This window comes from Cygnus atratus, chromosome 7 (genome assembly GCF_013377495.2).
Source record: "Cygnus atratus isolate AKBS03 ecotype Queensland, Australia chromosome 7, CAtr_DNAZoo_HiC_assembly, whole genome shotgun sequence".
Taxonomy (NCBI): domain Eukaryota; kingdom Metazoa; phylum Chordata; class Aves; order Anseriformes; family Anatidae; genus Cygnus; species Cygnus atratus.
Window position 1 is genome coordinate 12,742,169 of NC_066368.1, and position 22,977 is coordinate 12,765,145.

General features: G+C 42.7%; 2 protein-coding genes across 2 annotated transcripts in view; one reads left to right on the plus strand and one right to left on the minus strand.

Moving 5' to 3' along the window:
- Positions 1–3,180: 3,180 nt before the first annotated feature.
- Positions 3,181–11,677, minus strand: GSTO1 (glutathione S-transferase omega 1). Its single transcript, XM_035547675.2, has 6 exons — positions 11,528–11,677; positions 11,330–11,438; positions 9,569–9,791; positions 8,195–8,296; positions 5,942–6,048; positions 3,181–3,715 (listed from the first exon to the last, which is right to left on the minus strand). The coding sequence occupies exons 1-6, from the start codon at positions 11,559–11,561 to the stop codon at positions 3,562–3,564; spliced, it is 729 nt and encodes a 242-aa protein (XP_035403568.1). The 5' UTR covers positions 11,562–11,677; the 3' UTR covers positions 3,181–3,561.
- A 2,135-nt stretch (positions 11,678–13,812) lies between these two features.
- The window catches only part of CFAP43 (cilia and flagella associated protein 43), a 45,355-nt gene continuing 36,190 nt past the window's right edge, over positions 13,813–22,977 (plus strand). Inside the window, exons 1-5 of the mRNA XM_035547546.2 lie at positions 13,813–13,886; positions 16,557–16,810; positions 17,616–17,712; positions 19,797–19,964; positions 21,558–21,708. Coding sequence (XP_035403439.1) covers positions 13,813–13,886; positions 16,557–16,810; positions 17,616–17,712; positions 19,797–19,964; positions 21,558–21,708 — 744 coding nt within the window. The remainder of the gene's footprint in view (positions 13,887–16,556; positions 16,811–17,615; positions 17,713–19,796; positions 19,965–21,557; positions 21,709–22,977) is intronic.

Below are 22,977 nucleotides of genomic sequence, written 5' to 3' on the forward strand. Positions count from 1 at the left end.
TAGCTATTGTGAGCAGAGATAACCTCTACTTCCAAGCTTAAACAGACATGGAAAAAGGCTGTGTGATGAACGCAGAGGAAAAACCTGCCACACTCCAACTTGTGGCCTGGCCCAGCGCGCGTTCCTGTTGAGAGCTGCCGTCTGATGATTAAGTGACAGGAGAAAAGGCACAAAGGCATCCTTTGGGAAAATAGAAACATACAGAGCTGCATGAAGAACAGCGTTAAGCCATATCATCTCGCTGTTGGTTTCCATTGTTTCTTCAGGTGGTCTGAAGTAGGTAACTTTTTAATCCTTTATTCCCAGCTGTCGTATGCCTTTGCTGCGTGACCACGTAGGTGACTCATGCACATGGCTTGCAGCTTACAGGAAACACGGTCGCCTCCCTATGCAGCTTGAGGCTGTTCAGTGCCCCTTTCTCAGCTCCATTTCCCCTGGAGAGATGGCTTTTTCCACCAGCTTTGCCAAGACTGGTGCTTCTAAGGCATAAACCTGTAGCACATGCTGCCTCAGACCATGGCCTGGGCATCATCAGATGGCTATGATCAGCACAGAGAAGGTTCCGTACATCAGTCCCTTAATGCAAGCTGCATTTTAGCATCCTCCTAGACTCACATACAGCATTACTGCACACTGCTAAACAACATGTACGTTCCACCCCAGGCACAGCTGCATCTCACTGGTGAATTTTATAATCTTAGCAAATCAGCAAAATTTGCTTTAGGAGGGAAAAATCCTAACATCACATGGCATTAATGATTTACTCAGCTAAATAAAAAAAAACTGCTACCTCTGTTGGCTTGGGACTGGCAGTAAAGGAGACTGCTTCCACTATATTACAGAAATTAGGGATAGTTTAGTAAAGCAACATCTGTTCTCATGAGTACAAAGAGACTGCATTTTCATCAACCCTTCCCAAGTGAAACAGATGTCCAAGGAACTGAGGGGTGAAATAATCAGGCTAACAGAGAAAGGAGAGAGGATAAGAAACAGCCAGTTCTCAAATCTTAACAACACAGAGGAACGTTACAGATGCCATGACACTGGAAAACTGGGGAGAGCTGGCCCAGGAAATGTACCTATGTGCCATCACATGCTTAACACATGCCCTCACATACAGCCAGGCACTCCTGATGAGCATGACAGACAGCTCTTACATGAAGCATGGCAAGAAATCGAGATTTACTTTCCCTTTTTCTGTCCTTTTTTTGCCTGGTCCTGTACTTTTTTTTTTTTAACCTGTGTTGTACACATTTGGTGGCACAACAACAGGGAATGACGAAAAATCACCGTGGTTTTGGAAAAGAAAAGCATCAACCACCACCTTCAAAGGCAAACTGTGGAGCAGAAGGTGAGCAAATAAATTCCGTTCCATACAATCTGCTCCACAGAAGATTTTAAGGGCAGATCTGATCAAAGGGCAGAGCTACTAATCCGCTTGATCCTTGTTTATTGACTTCATCATCCTCCTCTGTTCACCAGAACTGAGAGTATGTATTTTCTTCTTGGCCTCTTTGAACTAATATGCTGTATCCTTTACACCCATCCACAGCGAAGGGAGAGAGCCAGTCCACTCCACATTAACTTCTCCTTTCCTTTTAAGGCTGAGCCCAAGTGTTGCATATTCATTACCACATCAAAAACAGTTTGCCTGAGGTCTGTCTGGGTGTGCAGTAATGGGTTCAGGACCCCAGCTGTCTGCCTGAGGATTTAGAGCACTGATATTTAATAGTAAATTATAAGGCAGAATATTTCATTTTACATTTTCTTGCTGAAGTAGCATATTTATAATGGCACACTGTAGAGCCACGAAACAAAGATGGGGAGAGCACAACTTTTCTGTTCACACAATACAGTCTCCTGGTTACTGTGGTCTGGACTCTGCCACTTGAATTTTTGGATGCCAGTCTCTGTTCTTAACCCATTGTTGGATCGTCCTTAAGTCACATCTCCCACTATCTCCCAGTAGTACAGCGGAACAAACTGCAATATATTCCTAGCATGTTTATGGAAGCCAATTTCCAGCCCGCTTTACTAACAGCTTTGACAACCAGAGTAACTAATCAAACCAAAATGCTCTAGTTAGTCATTCTTGGAATTTTGCTGCTGAGATCCTGCTGACACCATTTCAAGGATTGTGGCACAAGCTCAAACCCTTCTTTCATGTACTGAAACAGCCTAGATCTACGTTCTGACACCTTGCAGCTATATGATTCCTCTGGGTTCTCCAATAACAATCTAGTAAACATATGCAGCATCAGATCTGGACTGCGAAACTTTTAAAAGAACATCAGCATTCTGGAAGGAAACAGCAGAGTAATTAGTTTTTCCTCTAAGTAGTGCCAGATGTGTTTAAAAGTCACAGATAAATATGAGTGCAAAACCTGCATAGTTTGAATTAAAACTAGTAAGAGCATAAACAATCCCCTCCAATAGCTGCAGGCTCACAGATTGCCAGGCTCTGTAAGCTGACAGGAAGCATATTTATCAGAGGAGCTCCTGCTAACTCTTTTTACTCACCAAATCCATCATTCATTCCTGCTTTCCTACTTGAAGTTACACAAGCATGCACCTCCTCAGAGTTCCTATGTTGGGGCACTACATACTAAAACAAAGAAAACTTCAATTTTCCTCCAGAAAAGCTCCAAGGCACTTAGAGCCTCAGCTTCCAGGAAAACGGTGAACCACCACCTTCTGCTGTGCTACCTTCCCTCGCTGCAATGAGAGAAATAGGTAGGAACAGTTTCGTTCATCTCATGACAACTGCCTCAGCACCACTGGAATGGCAGCCCTGTGCTTGAACCTGAATAAACCGCTTTGCCTTATTCTTAATGCATGAGTATTTCCTTGAATTCTGGCCAGATTGGGTTGTTAGTGGCCTTTAGAGAAAGACATACTCAGCTGAGCAACATCAGAGTGGGTCATGGTTCTTTTAGTCACCTGTGTTGATGGGGGAAGAGTGATAAATTTCTTTCCTGTGACTACTTTTTATTCAAATAATTTTGTCTCCACACTCAAAGTGCTTTTTCTGCTCTATTAGAACCTAAGATAGTTTCAAAAGGTGTCCAGGTGCAAAGCTATTTCCACATTATCTGTTTATCTTTGACAGTGCCTCACTCCCCTCCACACCACCAGTCCAGTGACTAAGAGATGCCTATAAAGAAGAAAAAATAACCGTGCTTAAAGAAAACATCTTTTGCTTTTATTTTCAAGACATTAGTATTACAATTTTCAAAGCAAGTAATAGGTCAGTTCAGGGACTGACCAACAGCAATGCCTGCGAAGAGGCCAGAGACGACAGATGGTCACCCCTGAGTAAAGGCACCACTTTCCTTTATGCAATCAATACCCATGGTCAGCAATGACTTCCTGCCTCCTGCCTAAAACCAGAGCATCCTCTCCTGAGCAGGAAGGAGGAGAGTACACAGCCATCTCAATCTCTTCAGCACAGATTGATCCCCCTATTAGCAAAGGGAAGAGCCCACACCACATTACACCAGATCCTCAGAGCGCACACTGAAAAGAAGACGACACTTCAGCGAGCTCGTGCCCACTGACACCTCAGAGCCCATAATCACACGCCTCCAGGCTGTTCTTCAAGTAGAGCTGGAGGAAGTTTTTGAATGTCTGCGTGTCAGTCATCGTAGCCTGGACAGCAGGGTCCTCCTTCATGGCCTCCATCCAGCGTTGGAGCTTTGGAGCGTGGCTCAAGGTGCTATGGGAAAAGGAAAGAGTCTGAATAACGCCAGTGGGACATCAGGAGGGCATCAAGGACGCAAAACAGCTTTAGAGGTTCTGTTTAACAGCTTGTTTTGCTTTCTCTCTCTCAGTGTAACATTTGGCTCAGAGCAGGTGACAGAAATACGTATCAAATTGTAGAAGAGAGACTGGCATCTAGAAAGTAAGAGTTCTTACAGAGCACGTGCACTCTGCAAAGCTGAGCTAAACAAACAAAAAAAAGAACACTTATTGTGCAAGACATCAGCATGTTTCTGCTTGCGTTATTCCTGCTGCAAAAGAGACTTTACTCTTATTTCTCATCTGCTCCGAGTTGAAAGTAGAGGCTTGTGCACCACTGCCTCCCTCTGGAGCACTTTGTTAGTAGCGATTCTTTAACAGATTGTGTGCAGCAGTTGAGTCCTTCTCCACAGCTCACAAATCCCTTCTTTCACAAACCAACGTAAGCTCTGCAGCTTCTACTAGCCTACAACCCAGCAGCTCAAAACGCAGACTGTCTATTGAGGAAACCGAGCATTCAACTAACCAACAAAATCCACAGATCCACCCTGATACACCCTTGAGAAAAAAACTGTGTGGCAAATTGAAAGCTTAAGTGTCCATTGTTCTTTTCATTCTCTTCTGGCACACTACCTAGAGTACTTTGCATTCCAGTTTCCAAATCCCAAGGTTTGTTAAAGCATAAATTCTCTAGGTAGCTCCTAACCTTTACCCAGGAAGCATCTTTTCTTCACATACGGTGGCTGAGCTCCTCAATCACTCAAGTACCTCGATATTTCTAGGCCTACAGTTGTGTGTTGTTTGTAATATTTCCCCTTCCCATCAAGGGCCACACAGGAGACAAAGCATGTCAGCAGTCCATCGGTGAAGTCCTCATCTTACAGTGCCAGAAGTCTCAATTCATGCAGGATTCCCTGCATCTTCCTCGTTCTTCAAGAATACTTTAGGCAACAGGGTGCCTCTAACTGTACCACACTCATTGTCCTGGTTTGGGCTGGGATAGAGCTAATTTTCTTCCTAGTAGCTGGTATGGTGCTGTGTTTTGGATTGAGGACGACAATAACGCTGATAACACACCAATGGTTTACCCTAAGCACTGCTCAGCAACAACTGAGTCTTTACAACTTCTCTTACCACCCTGCCAGCGAGGAGGCTGGGGGTGTGCCAGGAGCTGGGAGGGGACACAGCTCGGACAGTTGGCCCAGACTGGCCAAAAGGATGTCCCATACCTTATGGCATCATGCTCAGCAATAACACCGCAGGGAGCTGGCCGGGGGGCTGCTGCTGCTCAGGGAGTGGCTGCACACTGGTCAGCAGGTGGTTAGCAATTGTGTCGTGTCGTATATTTCTTGTTACTTTTTTGTTGTTCTTTCCTTTATTTTTTTCCCCTCCCTCTTCTCTCATTAAACAGTCCTGATCTCAGCCCATGAGTTCTTGCACTTTTCATTTTTCTCTGCCATCCCACTGTAAGGGGCGGATGAGTTAGCAGACGGCTGTGTGGTGTTTAGCTGTCTGCCAGGTTAAACCACAACATTCATCTTCCCATTTTAGCACCCACATCCTCATACAAGCTGACTCTTCAGCCCTGTGTTAAACCAGCTATAAATCAGTTCTCCTTTGACACCATTTCCTTATGTTAACCCAATACCATGGTAACTGGAGCTGTTTAAGGATGTGCCAGACCAAGACATTTATGTATAAAAAAAATCCATTACAACAGGGACAGATGACCTACAGCAAGGCAAGATATGATTTACCTACCTCAAAACAAAATGAGCCTCCTTTATCAGCCCAGAACTTCCAAAGAGGATCAGAAGATTTAATCCCAAGCTTGAGGTTTTAGACCAAGAAATCTGAACCTAGGTGTCCATACCTCTAACCCCTTCAAATAAGGGCCATTTTCATCTGTTATGTGGGAACGGAGAGAAAATCCTGCATTTTGACTGCTACTTCTGGATCTGCCAAAGTTATTTGTTAGGAAAACAAATCTGATGAAAGGTCTGTTCAAAGCCTTTCGTTTGTTTTACAGAAGATTCCTTAACAACACATCTCTGCTTTAGGATGCTTTCCCTCACCCCAAAACTGTAACAATGCACTCACTCTCTTCAGCAGCCCCTAAGTGGCCCATTGCTGCAGCATGTATGTAAAGAATACTTATGCTGATGCACTTCAGTACATGCTAAAAGCCAGGCAAAGTACTCACTCATTCAGCTCAAATGCTTCTAGGCGTTCAAACCAGGGCCAGATCATGTAGTCAATCATGGAGACCGAGTCCCCACCGTAGAACGTAGTGTTGCGTTTGGACAGAATCTGTGAGGGGCAAGAGAGGACAATTACCCTCAGAGGGAAAATTACCACATCAGGACCCTGCAGTAACAAAAAGCCCAGCTCATAGTGGAATGCAGGCATGCTGAAAGAATCAGACGGGAAATAACGCAGATAGAGCACATTTCTCCTACACACGCAATATCTGGGGAGTCAGAGCTGGTCAGTAACACAGTTGTGATATCAAGTTTAACTATTTCATACACTGTCAGTCCAGCTCTTCTCCAGTGCTGGTTCAAAAACTGCCATAAGTTATTAATCACTAGGGATTTGCAACTTGTGTGTAAATAAAAAGGAATTTAGATCTTAGAATCTATCAGTTAGTGATTTGTTATCTGTAAAAAAGCAATAATGGCAGAGACTAATCAACAATGCATACACACTTCTAGAGCAAAGAAGTCAGCCAAATGTAATATCCAGATAAAGTAGAACATGGTTTTGGCAGAGACTCTCTTCCCATGACACTTGAGGGCAGTTGGTGTCAGGACAGCCTTTCTGACATCACATGTGGAACTGGATTTGATTCCAGGTGCAGAGGAACAGGAAGTATGACATTCACATACACCAGAAAGAGACCCCCACAGCTCAACACAAAAAAACAGAGCCACAAGGAATGCATGAGCCTTTGCAGGAAGTTGTTGAAACATGTCAGAAGTCTAAGTGTAACAACTGCCACGGTGATCCAAGCTCAGTACACTTTAGCAAACTTCCAGATCTTGGTCTCTTCTTTTAGGAGTCTGCCCCCACTGTTCCCAGACACTTTGGCATTTTTAAGATCGAACTCCAATGGAACTTACACCGTGCCTGTCAGCCCCCATGATCTAGAGAGCTTTAGAACAGTCCTTCAGGAAACATCTCATGCTGTTTGAATTACCAGAAGTCTGGTAGAAAATAACCTGACAGTTGTGTTATCTGTAGGTTCCACAGTCCCAGGGACAGGAACACAGCTCCCTCTACTGGATAGCAGCAAACTACATACAGCAACGTTTGCAAACACTTCCCTCTTGAATTTATCTTGCAATGGGCTGAGTGACATTTGCATGGCTTTGTCCCTTCATCCCATCCTTAGCCAACCTTTTGCTGCAAAATCCTTCAGAGTACAGTAAAATAGAGACACCGAAAGAGCAGCAAGTATTTCACGGCATTAATAAAGCAGGAAGAAGGTTAATTCTTCCTTAAGGTTTAGTAGATTTGTATTTCACTTCCCCGAAATACTTGAATTCTTGGGGGAAGCTAAGTGGGGAAGCAGCAGCACTGCTCCAGCGTCAGCCTGATCAGACAGGCGAGACTACCCTGAGAACAATTTTAGTTCAGCAATTCAAGGGGGCAAGGAAACAGAAAGCACGAGACTGTTAGGAGAATTAGGTCAAAAGCTATTGGAAGCTTTGCACAGGAAGCAAAACATGCTGGGGGAGGATTGCTTCTTACCTAAGCCAAACAAGCATTAGTTGTGGCTGCTAAAAATGCAGAAGGAATGGGTTTGTGAGAAAGACAAGTCTGGCAGCTGTTCAGGCTAGCCAAGAACCCCTGCTGACACTGAATTAGGATTGTGAAGCTCCTCGTACAGCAAAGCCACCTGGCACTTCCTGGAGCTCTGCTGCAGATGCGCTACACAGCTGAAGCAGAACACAGCCCACAGCTGGATTTCTGGAAGGGACAGATTACACTCTGCTCCCTCAGCCCACTTGTCCCCTGCCACCAGAAGATAAGCAGGCAGAACAAAGATGAACTTTTAAAGGAAGAAGATTCAGTTTCATCACCAGCATATCTTCAGCAGAGCTACAGCACAGATGCTTTTCAGCAGCCAGAACTCCTCAGCCTTTGCTGCTAGAACATGCTGCAAGGCCTCCTTACGTTTAAAGCAGAACAAAGACATCTAAGTGGTCAGCTACAACTCAAAAGTCTCCCCATATGCAACACAGATTTCATCATACAGATGAATTTCAGTATAGCTACTTGGAATTTGTTCTAATGGTGCTGGGCTGGGGGGTGTAAATTGAAAGACCATTCATTGCTATAGCTACCAACCGAACAAGAAGAGATCTAGCTCCAAATACCAAAGCATGGGGGGAGGGATGTAAGGGGAAACTACGTAACTGCCAACTTGCTCACTACTGTGAAATGCTCTTACCTCTTCAAGTTTGCCTAACTTTTCAGTAACCTCTGCTTTCTGAGCTGTGGTATCCTGTCCATCCTTGAGAGCCGCAGCATACTTGAAAAATATAGGTGTTATCTGTACAAATGAAAGGAGAAAGATTTTAGTATCACTATTACAATACAAGCAAGTCACTCAGAGCTTAGGACATTAAGTTAGATGTTAAGATGTTTTTAAAAAGTTAAAGTCCATTAACAAAAATCTCTTACACTTCACAAAAGGTAAAGGCTTAAAGGAAGACAAAATACAAATACTAACAGATTTTAGTCCTGTAGTGACAGAACAACGAAAAGAGGAGCATGTTTCTAGCTTGCATGTACTATGAACAAAGTGGCAAGGTATGAACTGATATTCTTTTCCCAGGTACACACTCCTGAAAACCAAATGCAGCCCAAGACATGCAGGCTTCTAGAGACCTGTACATTTTTTAATTCGGCAATTGCCAGATAAGTTGGTATACAGTACAGAAAGTTGTCCAGCAGTTAAGCTTAACTATATTTTTAGAAGTTCATATCCAAGCATTTTTCTAAGATCTTGTCATTCATACAACCAACATTCACAACCCAATTCATTTCTTGCAAGATGGTTCCCTGTAACTCCTTCACAACAGGCCTTTCTGAATAGAAATAATGAGAAACATTCTTCCCCTGCCCTTTTATCCCCCTTCTTTGTACACATCTTTTTTTCTTTGCATCTTGTATTCCTTCCTCTTCTCTATTGCTTTATATCCAAAACTTCTTTCACTTCCTAGATCCTCCAAAGCTTGCACTATCTACATTTAGGGTACAGAGAGGTTATCTGCAGCCAGCCACAGCACCCGCCTCCACCCCGTACTGAGAGCCGGAACCAGGGTGCTTATAGAGGTCCAGTGTCTCTGGCCACCTGCAATCTCTTGGCCTTAGTTGTAGGCTCTCTCAGGCACTCTTCACATTCCACATTCATACAGTGTGTCCTATAGCAATGCTCAGATTAAAATACAGCAATTGTCACTGCCTATGTCTCAAGCATTCAGCTAGTTTGGCCTCTATTATAGGCCTCTACTCTATATATATATATATATTAATTATAGGATGCTCAAAATCCTGCGTCTGTCATACACACTTTAACTAGCTTAGCTGTCTTCCTGTATCCATGCCTTCACATTAACACTGGAAGCAATTCAGATGCACAGTCATTTGCATAAACTAATAGCAAGAGACTCAAAATTTCTCAGGTTAAATTTAAATGCCATTTATTTGGCTTTCCTATACATGAGACCCCTCAAGAGATGAGAGCAGCATTAGTAATACATCTGGAGATTTGGAAGCTCTAGTAAAGCAAGGAACACAATCTACCCTGATCACACACTACCTTTGAGAAGCGTTCCAGGAGCATCTTCTGAAAGGCTCGCTCATATGGGTCCGAAGGCATTAGCTTCTTCCCTGGAAATGCTTCATCCAAGTAGTCACAAGTGATCGGGGACTCATAGATAAGATGGCCTTTGCGGGTCTCCAGAACAGGAACCAGCCCATAGGGGTTCTTCTCAAAGAACCAGTCAGGTTTGTTCTTCAGATTGATGTTAATTACTTCATAGCTAAAAGAGTAAAGGAAACAAAACCCAAGCATGTTCAGCCCCACTGCAGTCTACTCCATACCATGGTGAAATGCAGTCAACAGCTACAGTAGTTGAGAGGCTGAATCCTCGTTCTCCTGCCCTCCTCGGTCTTCCTTGAAATCCTTTCCAGGACTAACCATTTGACACTCAGAAATACTGCCAGGGAGCACTTCCCTTCACCAGAGAAAACCAGAGCTGACTTACAATGATTTGTTTATTAACTTAATAAGACACACAAACAAACGGTCTGTGAGCACAGAGCAGCAAGCCTTCTAGTCATGCTAAAAACTAAGGTCATGCTTGGCATATAGCACACTTACCACATGTAAGTTCAGAACATTCCGAGAAGGAAGCACTTAATTGTATTTAAGCCACACTGCAATTAAGAGCTGCAGCAGAACTTTAATCTGACTTTGCACAAAAGTGCAAGTCTTCCCTGCCTGTGATAAGCCTTCTACCTTACATAGAAAAGGAATGCAAAGCAAAGGCAAAATAGATATTCATGAAAAAAAAGATGCAGGAAATTTGTCTATTAACAAAGCATAAGTTACGTTCAAGCATGACCCCCAGAAAACCCATACAAGGTTTGCTAAATGCTGCTGAACCTTCAAACAACCAAGAGTTACCAGAAGGTAGCAATAAAAACCCTCCAAACCACTACACTAAAACACACCTCCCAGCCCTCATATCAGTCCAAAGACACTAAATAAAGACAGAATTACACTGACATAGACATTTTAATGCATCTACTTTTATTTTGGGGGGGGGGGGGTTGGGGAAGAGACACATACACCACCAACACACACCACCTTGGCATCAGAGGAGAACTGAGGGGTTAGCAGTTGCTATGCTCCCAGTCCAGCGCTGGTTATTGAACTTGGGACAGTCTTGGGACTTGCTGGGGACCAGCAGGTGAAGAACCCCATTACTCTGATGCTGTGAGCTGAGGGAAGCATTACTCAGCATTTGGAAACATGTAAATGACTTAGCTATCTTGAAATACGAAAACACAACAGTTACTGGCTTCTATAAAACTTATTACAACACAAGAATAAGAGTACTTTATAAGATGGTACTTTTCCTTCGTTAAAAATGTCATTTGCTTACTCCTACGTTTCACTAAGTGGCAGCATAAAGGAACACTGAAGACTTGTATCTCCTTGAATTTTTGCTGCATCTTACACCAAAAACAAACAAACATACACCAAAGCTCTCCTTACACTTACTCAGAGCAGGTTTAAGTGCTATTACTGCAAACTTTTAGGAACAAAACAAATCAACTTCCGGGTTTGTTTGCTTGTTTTCCTTCGGATTTACTTTAGGCCTTCACATTACTGACCTCACACCCAGCGTAAGTACCTCCCACTTCAGAACAGCCTCTCCCTCCCCACCACGCATACATTCACACCAAGAAACGCAAGCTTTATCACAAAACCACCCCCCTTTTCCCTCAGTTACCGCGGGGATATTCAGCCAGGAGTTATTGAGGGCACCCAGGTAGGACGGGGGAGCCTTACCTGATGCCCTTGGCTCTAAGGACGAGGCGAGTCCGCTGGGCGAAGGGGCAGAAGCGCATACTGTACAGCCGGATCAGCCCCTCGGGCACCGCTCCGGGGGCCGTGCTGCCTGAGGAGGAGAGAAGCAGCCCCACCGTTACACCACCGCTCGTCCCCCTCCGGTGGTCACAGCCCCGGCCCCCCGAGGCCGCCGCTTACCCTTGCCCAGGCTCCGGGAGTGCTCGCCCGCCATGCTGAGCGCTCAGCGCCGCCCGGAAACTGAGGGCTGCCTCGCGGGGCGGATCCTGCCTCAGTTCGCTGCCCTCGCCCCCTTTTTATTCTGACTGAATGCTGATTTGTAATCTCTGGCCGCCAATCGCCTGTGGAAATGGAAAATTGCAGCGGTGGGAAGGGCACGGGTATTTCACTCAGCCCTCACGCCCTCCTGCTCCTCAGGGGCCTCCTGCAGGTGCATTGCATATCGCCCTTCAAACCGAATCCCAGACTACCTTGAAAATAATGAGGGTTTCTTTCTCCTGTAGCCATAATACTTCATGATGGAAACCTAAGGGAAGGGGACAGATCGCCTAGCCGATGAGGGGGTATGCTGAAGGCTAGGTTTAATTTGTTACCTTGCAAATGCAAAAAGGATTCGTGCTTGCTTCTGCAAGGATGAACAGTGGTGGCATCAGCACACACAGAGCACACAACAGAATCATAGAGAAGATCCCCCCATTTAGTTGAGGTGAGGGCACCAGGGGCTTCCCCATACCAGCTTTCCTTGGGGGTACAATAGTGGAAATAAAGGAGCTTTCCACTACACATATTTCAGTGTCCAAGTTGACCTGTGGTCCCAACCATGAAATGTCCCTTCCAGGGCTCCCCACATTTCCACCCAGCCTTCAAGTCAGAGCTCTAAGTTGCATGGAAACGGTGCGTTTGTGGGCACATGTCCTGGCTATGGACATGTCTCCGCCAAACCTGTCAGTGCTAATAGAGATCTGGAGCTTTCTGAGGGTCACCAGGGGACCCATGCTTATACAATGGGGGAAGTTTTGCCTGCTGTTGACTTTTAGTTTGGTTTTGTCACTGTAGCTGGGCCTCAGGCATCCTGTCACAAAGACCAGAATTTTTCTGGGGAGATCCTTCCTGCTGGCAAACACTGAGATGGCCACCAGTAAAGTCACCACAAACCTGACACCATAATGCACTCAAATACAACATGAATTTTTGTCAAGTCATTAATTACATAATCAAACAGCAATAAGCAGTTTAACAGTAGAAGGGAGTGGTAATTCATTGCACAAGCCTGCCATGAAACAAACAGAACAAACAGGGGCAAACAGAACCCGTACGTAAGACATTCTTTCCAACAAGATAATTCGTCCCACCCTTAGAAGAACTGTGTCAGAGGACATTCCTTTTTCTGCTGACAGCCTACTGTTAGGACAGTTTCAGCAAAATCTGGGTGAAAAAAAAAATTGAAGTTTATTTTAGTGGTTAAGACCGTGGGCAGTCTGCTACCTCAGAACCCAGAGACAGGCACACACAAACCCAAGGTACAGTTGCAACGTTACAGACCTGCGTGCTTCAATAGCCCCTCAGGGACACAACAGAGCCAGTGCCTGAGAACAGCAAGATCTTCTTACCACAGGGGAAAAAAATTCCTCATCGTGTTTTGGTTTTGTGCAGCATGGATCACAGACAGTGACAAGAAGCATGGTACAGGCTCATGTGGCAGTCAGTAGTGCTGTGAGTGGGTAGCACTGTATAGGAGCTGCACGCTGCTATAGTATGGAGAGGTAAGGACTACAGTGAGAAACTGTGAGCAACACCCCTTTAAGGATGAGAAGAATGAGGTATTACTGTTAGTTCTGCTTTTAAAGTACTTGGGGATTCTTACTGTGCTAATGCCAAAAGCCATGTATGTGCAAACCCTATAATCACTAAGGTTAGAACAGACTTCCGAAGTGATCTGGTCCAACCACCCCCCTACCGCCAATGTCACCCACTAAACCATGCCCCTAAGCACCACGTCCAGCCTTTCCTTGAACCCCCCCAGGGACGGTGACTCCACCACCTCCCTGTGCAACCCGTCCCAGTGCTGACTCCCCCCAGAAGCAGCACCGCAGCCGTACTCCCTCCTCTCCCCAGGGGCCACCTTCTCTTCAGCTGCCTCTGAGGCTTCGCCCCAAGAACTGCCTGGGGTGCAGGGCCTCCAGAATAAAGAAACAGGGTGACAGAGGACAGGCGCGGCCGCACCCCTAAGGAAAAGCCCAAACACCACTGAAACAGGAGGAAAACACAAACACGACCCCCGGGCAGGCTCCGCACTGCCCACCTAACAGCAGCAGCAAGCCCCTCACCCTGCAGGCCCTTTAACTACCAAGCCTGGTGGCCCAGGCAGCCGCCTGCTTTAATCCTGCGGGCAGCCCGCCTCAGCTAACCGCGGCGGCCCTTCTGGTCGCTAGGAGACGGCGTCCCGGGCCGGCGGGGCGGGCGGCATGGCGGCGGGCGAGGAGCGGGCCCCGGGGCACGGCCGCGGCCCCTCGCCCCAGGAGGCGGCGCTGGACGTGAGGTGGGGGCGGCCGAGCCAACCCCCTGCGGGCCCTTGCACGCCCTGCGGGCCGTGCCCCTGCCCCGTGCCCTCTCCCCTCAAGGCGTGACTTGGCTACGGCTTGTTCTTACTTATATTTTTCTTATTTTTCTTAATTTTCTTATTACCTGGCCTCGTGAGCCCCTGCAGTTTGGTGCTGATCGTGGCTGCGTCCCTCTCCTGTTTTACCCTGACCGCCCCAGCCTCTGGGATTTACTTGGTTGTTCGTACCTCTTGCACCCCACTATCATCTCCTGCTATGGCTCTTAATTTTCCTGGAATTTTAAGTCCTGCCTTTCTCTCTCACCATCTTGACCTTGGCTGAGCGTTTCACAGCAGTTTAGACTGTTTAGATATTTTTTCCATGTAATGGAAGAGGTGCTTAAGCTTTCTAATCCAATGCAAGTATTTTAGCTGTTTCATCAACCCCCATGGCTTGTATGGGACAGCTCCCCAGCTAGAGGTGCACAACTCTTTAGTGGACAGAAATCTACTTACTATTTTATTAACTTATTAAAAGGAGATTCAGGCATCAACCTGAAACATTCTCATACTTGCAGAGTAAAAAAAAAGGCACCATCCAAAGCATGTCACTGCTATGCAGAGTGGGTCCCTTGTGTAAACTGGTTTTACGTGGAAGAGCCGTGACCCAGTTTTTTTGCTTTGTGGAAAAAAAAATAGCATTATTAAATGAAAGCATTATGCAATGCAATGGAGAAAAAAAAAGTGCCCTTTTAAATGTTGAAGCACAGTCCATTTCCATAAAACAGAAACGTTTAAAGTTTGCCGTTATGCATTTTAGGTTAGTGTTAGCAGAATTGGTATGTATATCGATATTAGAAGAAAGTGACATTATTTTGCAGTGGGAAGGGGGAATACTATGTTCTGTGTCTTCAGAAAACACAGAACCTTGACAAAACTAACGGTTACATATAAAGCTCTGTTTTGAATGAACTATGAACAAGCATTTTTCAATGACAAAATACACCCTGAATGCTCAGTAACTCCGAGTACTTTGTTCCATTTACGTTTCACCAGCCAGCAAAGTTTGTCACTGAAGTGCTTCTGACACTCTGTGTTTATACGGAGCTGGAGACAAAGCATGGAGAACGTGTGGGGGAGCCACGGCTAGTTCCGTGACCCACAAGTACTGCATCGGTCATAGCTGATGTCAGATCAGTCTGAATCCTTTTCCTTGTAAACCCTTATCGATTGCATAAGGATACATTGTGCAGTCAGCCCATTAATTTATCCCTGCACACACATTTTCTAGAATCTTTTTGCAGAGGTAAAACAAAAGTTGAAACTACTTCATTTCCACGGACTCAGATCTAGTGCTGGAGAGAAGCATCGAGCTGGTCCTGTGACCATGTTTGTAAAGGTCTGCTTGTGTGCCATGGCAGGTCGTATGGTTAGCGCTCATGTGAAAGGGCTGGAAAAGCACTCATCAGCTGACATGTCTGGGCTCTGTTCCCATGACAGTCACTTGATTTGCAAAAATGCATGGTCAGTGCATGCTCACTCCTCTCTGGCTGTGCTTATTCATCTGGTGTGTAGCAGAAGAGGCTGAGTAGAAACTGCTGAGAAAGGATGACAATATTTATTGCTGGGCATAAATACCTTAAGACTAATCATTAAAGAATGTCCCTAATTATGTCAGCCCTGAGGCTATAATATAATTTAATAGAGTACAGAAGATCAGCAGTTGAACTGATCTTAAGACAAGTTCATGAAAGAAGTATAAACATGCTGCTTGCAATTGTTGAGGGCAAAGATCTCTTCCAGCCCACTGCTATGTGGGAGAGGATAAAAGACGGAAAGGGCTTGAATAGAAACTAGAAGGGGCAGTGCTGATGGTAGTGTTGGACACAGGGTGCTGGTACGCTGCCAAAATGGTGTTACCACGGTACTGCCAGGCTCAGCTGCGGCTCAGATATCTTCACTTAGTGGTAAATGCAAGTCGCTTTGATAAGGGGGTGCTGATGTTGGTCCACGCCCTTTCTCCAAGATAAAAACCATCTGCAGGTGGTTATGGTTTTGTTGGTATGTTGCAAGTTCTAAAGGTGACTGAGCTTCACTAATTTATTTCAGTCCCTGAAGTTTTACTGCGTTGAAATACTGGTGTCTTTAAAGCAGAACAGTCCCTTTAGTTAACTCCATACAAAGACAAGACAAGCTGTGCCTTTTTCTTTTTCCTTGCTATTTTACAGCAACCAGATGAACTATGAAGCTTTACAAAAGGTTAAGTAAACGTAATCGAGTCCCTAGTATGGATCGTACTTGTGTAATTATTTCAGAATTAAGGTGTACTCTTTTACTATGACCTATGAGTATGAAAACAAAGCCTGTGAACCGGCTAACTTTATTGTTAATGAAAAGTGAAATATAAGCATCTCTCCAAGTTCTTGTGTCAGTCCTTTGTGCTCCATCATGGTAAGATTACCCCTGTGTTTTTGGAAACATTGATCTAGCGATTCATGGTACTAGAGGCTGAAATTCTTGTGTTTTTGCAAGTTTGGTATGAGGATGAATCTAACAAATCCGAAGCATCAGACCAGCATACGTTTAAGCTGTTACACTCCCCTTTTCACAGTATTTTGAGAAATGTGTGTCTGTGAGTATTGTTTTAACACAGAGTTGTTCTTTCTTAAGTTGGGTTCAGGGATTCTCGAAAAAGAACTTTGGCTTTATCAACAATCAGACCGTCTGCTACCCTTGTGGCAATTACATCCTCTTCCTGGACATTAAAACAAAGAAGACGACAGCGCTGCAGTGTCCGACCGGCCAGGTGGGAGCCTTCGCAGTGAACGCGAGCAGCGAAGTGCTGGCCTTTTCAGACCGGAAGCTGAATCCCCTCATATATATCTACAGCTTTCCAGAACTGAACAAACTGACAGAATTAAAAGGTACCGGTGTGGTAATGTTCCCTGTTGCTATTTCATTAAAACGATCTTTTAAGCAGCCAGTTTCTGAAGGGTGGTTGGTTTTGGTTTTTTTTGAAACACTAGAGAAACGGTGTGACAGGAAACGTTCTAACGACAAGAATCGCCAAAAGGATCATAAAGAACTTGCCACTGCACTACTTTCAGTGAGACTCAAGCTAGAGAGGAATAGGACAATATAAAATTTCCCTGTTAGAAAGGGAAAACAAATGGAATGAAATGGAATTCATTATAGGAAAATATAGTCTGAATAACAAAGCAAGATCATAGTGCAGTAGGTTCCCAAGCAGACTGCTGAGATGGTTTGATGCTGAGACATCTGAGATGTGAGAGGAATTAGGGATCTTTTAGTTCAAGTTTAGAGGCTATGATCTAACAGATATTTCCCCTGTTCCATGATATTTCTCTCTTTAGTTAAGTTGCTTACCCTATCTATGTTTCAGTTTCTTTGCACTTTAAGTAAGGACCATAACAGTTCCTTACCTCATGTAGATGAAGGAAACTGACTGCAAAGGATTGCAGGGCACCTGGGGAAAAAAACACTACAAATTTGAAGTATTAGTGAAACAAATTTAAAAAAAAAAAAGTCCAAACAGTGATACTTAGGGAACATTTTTATGATCAAATTAAAACAATTTGGTGTGAAGCAAAGGAATCACAGCGTCTTTGAAGAGTGGATATAAAGAAACTGACAAGAGCACTTTGTTTGTCATAGTATACAGCAAAGTCTGGGCAATTAGAGTTCACGTTCTTTGTTTTTACGTTTTAGGTAATGTTCAGTTGGACTACACTGTACTTGCGTTTAGCTTCACAGGCCCTTATCTAGCCAGTTACTCTTCAATCCCAGAATTTGTTCTTTCAGTATGGTAAGAGTGAAAAAAAATCTTTAATACCATTTGCATTTAATTAATATTTTTGTATGTGTGCTATTTTAGCATAAACTAATTAACAAATGTGAAAGATAAACTGGTTGCCTTCATCTTTCTTTTTTTTTTTCCGATGGATCATTGTCTGCAAACCTTCTGTGCCAAATTTGCTGTGTTTTTTTTTTTTTTTGCACTAGTCAGAAAGACTGTTACTTTGCCATAGCTATCTTCTAGCTTGTTCAAAATTTTGTTTTCAGTAGTCCTCTTAATTACTTGTGCTTGATCTTAGTTCTGTCTTATAGGTGCGCTCAGTGATTACACTACTATGTGTCACTGGGTTAGATCATCGCTTTAATCGCTGCAGTGAAAGAAATATTATGTGATACGGTGGAGATGCAGAAAGTCAAAATACGTTCTGTAAAAATAAAATTCTGCTCTTGCCTGCATGGCAAAAATTGTAGGAATATACTGTATACTTTCAATGTAATGATGACCTTTATATTTCTTTTACAATGATTAGAGAAGAGTCAGAAAGAGTTCACATACTTATCACTCACAGAAATAATATGCATGGTCTGATATATTTGACGCATGCCCTTAAACAAAAATCCACTGCCTTGAAAGACTATTCTAGGTTATCCGTAAAATGGAAACATCTAGAAATATTTAAATGCTTTAGAATAGTGACACTTTCCAAGGCTGAACAATGGAAACCTATTTGAATCTGCACAAATTCAACTGTCAGCATGTAATTATCATTAGAACAACCCTTGATTCCAGTCAGAAAGAGCTGAATAACAAAACAGAACTACCTTACAATATTAAACTTAGAATTTATAATAACTCGAACAGAGGTAGGTGAATTTACTGTAAGATCAGGATCTTCCTTTTTGCAGTTAAGATTATAATGTGCATTCATTGTAGAAATTTGTAGAAATTTTAAGCACGTAGTTTAGAATAAAAGGTGTAAGAGATGTTTTGAAAGTTAACTCAGCCTCAGAACACAGAAAGCCTATGGATAACTAAAAGCTGCCTTTTGTGTGTGTTATTTTATCCCCAGATCTTTATTCCTTTCTGTTTGAAGGAGAGGCTCAATTTCAGATTCCTGTTTTAGATACACATACCATAGTGTTTCAGATCTTAATAAATTATCTGCTCTAAGATTATTGGCACTGTTAGGTATGAGATGAGAATACTGACATCTTTAGAGAGAGACATCTACGCTGGTACCTTTTAAAGTCAGAATTGCGGCTTATAGCTTTCTGTCATGTTAATGAGAGTTAGTGCTTATGTGTGAATACTTCTCATTTTTTTCACACGCTATCAATATTACATCATTGTCTTGCATCCTGATCAGTTCCTGAGAAGAAATTTCTTACAAGCCAGAACAACACAATTAAATTAAATCCATTTACAGCACTGTATGCATTTTAGTTTTCTTCATCTCAGCAGTAATGACAAATATGAGAGCTATAAACATTATTTAGATTGTCAGATATATTGCCAATGAAATTAAGAAACAGCTATAACCATTTTTTCAAATTATGTTAATCAGTTTTCAGACAGCACCTAAAATGCAAATGCAGTCAAGAATTAATCTGGACAACAGAGAAATATGTGATTTAGAGTATGAGACTATACAATAGGTTACACCAGAAAAATGTATTCATATGTTATGTACAGCTGTACGTAACAGCCCCTCACAAATTCTGTGCTGTTTTCTGCCCAAATTAGTTAAAGCAGCTGTAGCGTGTGCCTGCATTCACAGCGCAATTACTGTACGACCCAAGGAATTCATTGATAATCAAGGGCTGACTGAGTTTTCTCTCTTTCCGAGTTCTCAAAATTATGTTACTATTCATTCTTTTTGTAGCAGTACTAATTGTATGCGTGGCTAATTAACCACATCCTTTTCAGTCTCAGAACCCGTCTTGTTTGACAGCATAGTTTTTAGTCAGTGGCAAAGTATTTGTTTTCCAGTTGTGATCTTGAATGTCAGTTAGAATCACATCCACATATTTGGCTTAAATGTTTTTGATGACTTCAGTGGATTTTATTTTTTTTTTTTACTCTCCTTAATGAAGGAACTGGCAAGAAAATATCCTCCTGTGCAGTGAGTCCCAGCCAGCCATACCAGTGACCTCGTTAAGTTTTAATCCCATGAATTGGCAACAACTGTGTTCTGTTAATGAGAGCTCTGTTACTGTCTGGCATATTGAAAGGAATTATGATGAGCATCACCTTAAGCGAAAGTAAGTAGAACACCTTTCAAGTTAAAAAAAAAAAAACAAAAAACAAAACAAACAAAAAAAAACTAGAAGTATATTTTAATGACTAAGACTAGCAACCTACATCTGTTTGCAAAGAATTTAATCCAATTCAGTTTGCCTAGCAATTACAATCAGTGATTGTTAAATCGCAACCAGTTTGATTCTAGCTAGTTAATCAAGTGAATTGAATTCATGCTTTCATTTCTTAGCACTCTCATATCCCAGTCATGCACACCATTGAAGCTAATACTAATTGGCATTTTTGGTAGCTGTCTCTATCAAAAGTTACCCAATTGTATTAATATAGTGACTGGACTGCTTTCCTGTTCCTGCAAGTGGTTATTCTGAGCACTGAGTGGGAACGTGCATTGCTTTTGTGGCTATGAGACTGCTGGGTATGGATCAATTTGCTTCCTAGTAAGCATTGTTAAACAATATGTAGTTACAATCACTAATTGGACCAAAAGCAGTATCATGTTTCTGTGTGATATCCAGCTTCTGTGGTCAATTTACAGATGTAGAGGGGATGGCTCTGATAATGCAATTCACTGAGCACAGCAAACCTTGAATTTATTTATGCTAGAAACTTTTTTTGAGACTGGTATAAGAATAGGTGGACTAGCATGCATTGTTCAAGACAGAGATCTTCAAGTATAATATACATGCTGTTGCAGTGGCAGCTATTCTACAATCCCCAACAGCGTATTTCATCTCATTAACTATGAATATAACCAGTCTATTACCCCTGACATGGTTATAGTAGTAGAAGTATAGATGACGCCTTAATCTGAGACCTGGAAGTTGAAGGTGTATTGCCTTTTGCAAACATACTTACATATCCTTTTTTTTTTTTCTTTCACTTTTCATTCCATTCAGTGGGCATTAAACCTCCACTGAGAATTATTTATTTTACATAACATTTTATATATATATATATATATATATAATTATATATAGCATAGTTTGTAAACTATAGAATCTAGAATTCCCGCATTATAACAGCCACTTATACACTGATTATCAACTTGTTAACTTTCTCCAAATAAGCATTAAGCTTGAATCCTCACAGCATGTACATACAAGTTAGGTGTGTGGCATTAATAACCCTGGTTAATGAGGAAACAGAAGGATAGAATAGTTGTTTGTCCAAAGTGACAAGAAAAGGCAATGAGCTAGAATGTGGTAGTCCACTTCAGCCAGTTAGGAACATCCCTCCTTTGTAGATAAATTACTATTACTTTTCAGTGAAACAGTACATGCCATGTAGAATGATTCTCTATAGCAATGTTGTAGGAATTGTTCAAGGCCAGGTTAGATGAGGCTTTGAGCAACCTGATCTAGTGGGAGGCGTCCCTGCCCATGGCAGGGGGATTGGAATTAGATGATCTTTAAGGTCCCTTCCAGACCAAACCATTCTATGATTCTATGAACAGTTTTCCATTATTGTTGCCAAAGTAAAGCCCATTAGCTGAATTGGCGTCTCCACATTTTGAAAACATGCTTCCCAGTTTTGTATCAGCATTTACTATTTGTGGTATTCCTTTTCCTCAGACAGTGTCTCTTGCTTTTTCACAGCCCTGTGAAACTCCCTCATGGACAAGGGTCTCTGAATCTTCATGAAGATTTGTTTTTCCCAGATTCTGGTAACGAAGATCCCTACCATGGCCCTGTTATGCCAGTTTCAGCCATTGCCGGATTGGTAGGAGATGAAGCAGAAACATTCATGGTAGCTACTAATTTTATGTTATTATGCACTGGGGGGAATTGCAAACGTGTCTTGTAAGTTAAAGCACTCCCTTCCCAGCCTCCCAACATGAAACATACGGCTTTGGAAAATCAGTTCCTGCACAAGTTGATCTGGATACGCTTGATGTAGAAGATGCTTCTTTGAAATACTGTTTTGTTCAGATTCTTATGTTGAAAAGTATCTAATGCAGCAACTTTCAGTGAGATTGAAATTACCGAGCTTGCAGAGTTCTTCAGATATCCAGACATCTTCAGACTGCAGTTGCTGTAATGAACCAACCTGTACAAAGTATTTAGTGCTGTAACTACCATTCCTCACTGACTATAAATTGACAGGCTGCTGCTGCAGATGTTTAAATAAATGGTTGCTATCACTGATGATTTGTATTCTATTACAAATGTACATGAGCAGTTGACTGACTCTGGACTAAAATCTGCGTGTCAACATTTGTTCATACATTGGAGTTATTTTCCTCTCTAACATTATGGTTTTTTATTTGTTTCCTTTTAATTAATAAGACAATGTGGTGCTCCTGGGGTGGTTAATGAGGTGCTTTCAGCTTAATGCAGTGAAAACAGTATCATAGCCTGATGAAGCTCTCTTAATCCCCACAGAATTCAATAGAAGGATATGTTTTCTTTATCGCTAAGTCCAAGTCAGCTGAGGTCAATGTTTTGTTGATATAAGCATCAAAATCGGAGAACCATTTATTTAGACTAATAAGTAGAGGGGTCAACCTGTAGTCCGTGGTTCCTTGGAGGCAGTAGCCCACTCCTAAGGAATGTGTGATAGGCCAGTAAGAAAAGCAAGCCTGCTGCAAGCGCACTTCTTTGCTTGTTAGGTGTCCACGCTCTAGAACCAGGTACTGAGGCCAGGTATGTACCAGAGTGTAACCACAACGGGGCAGCAGAGTGAAAGGAATCGTAACATCCTAAGGCTATCGATCCTTTTTTTCTTGCATGGTATTGATTTAGTTTTGTTTCAATATTTCTTATAGCTGGGACTTAAGTTTTGTAAATTCTTTGCAATTAACAGCCCATTTGACTCCACTTCATCACCAGTACCAATTTTATTCCATTGACTTTTTATATAACTTTTAATGATAAGGATCCATCCTGGATTTTTTTTTTCTCTGCAGATCTGCTATTCAAAAGGGACAGAAGTTTAAAAAAAAGACTGCATTATTATTATGCATCATTGTACCAATGCACAGTTCAAGAAGCAACCTCATTTTGGATTTACATAATC